We start from the raw sequence: 1,095 nt of genomic DNA, 5'->3' as shown, positions 1-1,095 counted from the left end.
TCATCGCAAAGATAGTTCTAAAGAAATTTTCCAGAGTTTCGAGACATTCAAAATTTTTTAAGATTTTTAAGAATTTCTCGTAAAGCAAATCTAAATTCAAAAATTAATCACCTTCAAAATTTTATCACCTGAAGATTTTGCAAAAAGAAAATCGAGAAAGATTATCGATAATAATATCTCTTCAAAATATCATATGAACATCTCTTGGGTGAAGAACTTTCAAGGCAAAAATTAGAGTTATGAAAATCTGAATTAAGTTACAGCCTATGGATATGATTAATACATACTATATAAATATGGCTCCTAAAATCCACGACTTATTGTTAATTTTCCAGGTCAGCATGCATCTCAGATACGTCCTAAAACGCACGTGGTTCACGTGCTTGCGGGTGCCTAATGCAAGTAACGAGTATTCCTGGCGGGACAAGCAGCGATACATGTATCTGAGATTACGCCGGCTGGTCAGCAGCTACAACAAGCATCTGTTCCATAAGCTGCACCACGAACGCAAGCTGATTCTTCAAGCGACGGTTCGTAAAACTTTAACGTGGTCGTTGAACAACAGCTGCCCAGACAGCCGTCCTCTAGAAAGCGAAATTTGTAGTGCCGTCAAGTTATCAGTTGTCACGTGGACGGTGTCTGTTGATTTATCAAAAACTTGATTACATTAGCGAAAAAAACACACTTTTTCCGACGATTTTGACAGACGCGTCGTTTTTCGCACGTTTCCAGACGCCGTCGTTGGCCGAGTCCCGAAGACCGCCGCCGGCCTCCACGTATTCGGGATACGGCGAGTACGGGGGGCAGTTCTTTTATTACGGTAACATGAGCAAATACGCTTACGAGAATAGATTCAAGTACACGAGACCGAGTAGCGCGGAGAACACCGGCGGGGAGCTCGAAGAGGAGACCAATAGGCCGCCCTGCTTCGATTTAGTCATTGGAATCCAATTAAGGCAATTCAACACGAATAAAACAATTATTTGTAAAAATCATGGTAGTTGAAAAAGTTGTCGAAACTCTCCCCAAGTTCTCTCCCTGCGGACAGTTCGTTTTAAGAGCCCTTCTCGTCTCTCCTTAAACTGTAACTGTAAC

General features: G+C 41.7%; 1 protein-coding gene across 1 annotated transcript; it reads left to right on the top strand.

The window, feature by feature from the left end:
• The first annotated feature begins 86 nt into the window (after window positions 1–86).
• LOC105460049 lies at window positions 87–1,085 on the top strand. Its single transcript, XM_011706495.1, has 2 exons — window positions 87–530; window positions 733–1,085. Exons 1-2 carry the CDS (start codon window positions 267–269, stop codon window positions 1,003–1,005), a joined length of 537 nt encoding a protein of 178 aa, XP_011704797.1. The 5' UTR covers window positions 87–266; the 3' UTR covers window positions 1,006–1,085.
• The last annotated feature ends 10 nt before the right edge of the window (window positions 1,086–1,095 follow it).

The sequence above is a fragment of the Wasmannia auropunctata genome, unplaced genomic scaffold (genome assembly GCF_000956235.1).
Source record: "Wasmannia auropunctata unplaced genomic scaffold, wasmannia.A_1.0 LD333302.1, whole genome shotgun sequence".
NCBI lineage: Eukaryota > Metazoa > Arthropoda > Insecta > Hymenoptera > Formicidae > Wasmannia > Wasmannia auropunctata.
Note: the sequence above shows the minus strand (reverse complement) of the source record. Positions and strands in the feature narration are given on the sequence as shown.

Coding starts and splice junctions, on each gene's coding strand:
- LOC105460049 (XM_011706495.1), top strand. CDS start 267: ATGGATATGATTAATACATACTATATAAATATGGCTCCTAAAATCCAC. Junction 531..732: donor AGCTGATTCTTCAAGCGACG/GTTCGTAAAACT, acceptor GCACGTTTCCAG/ACGCCGTCGTTGGCCGAGTC.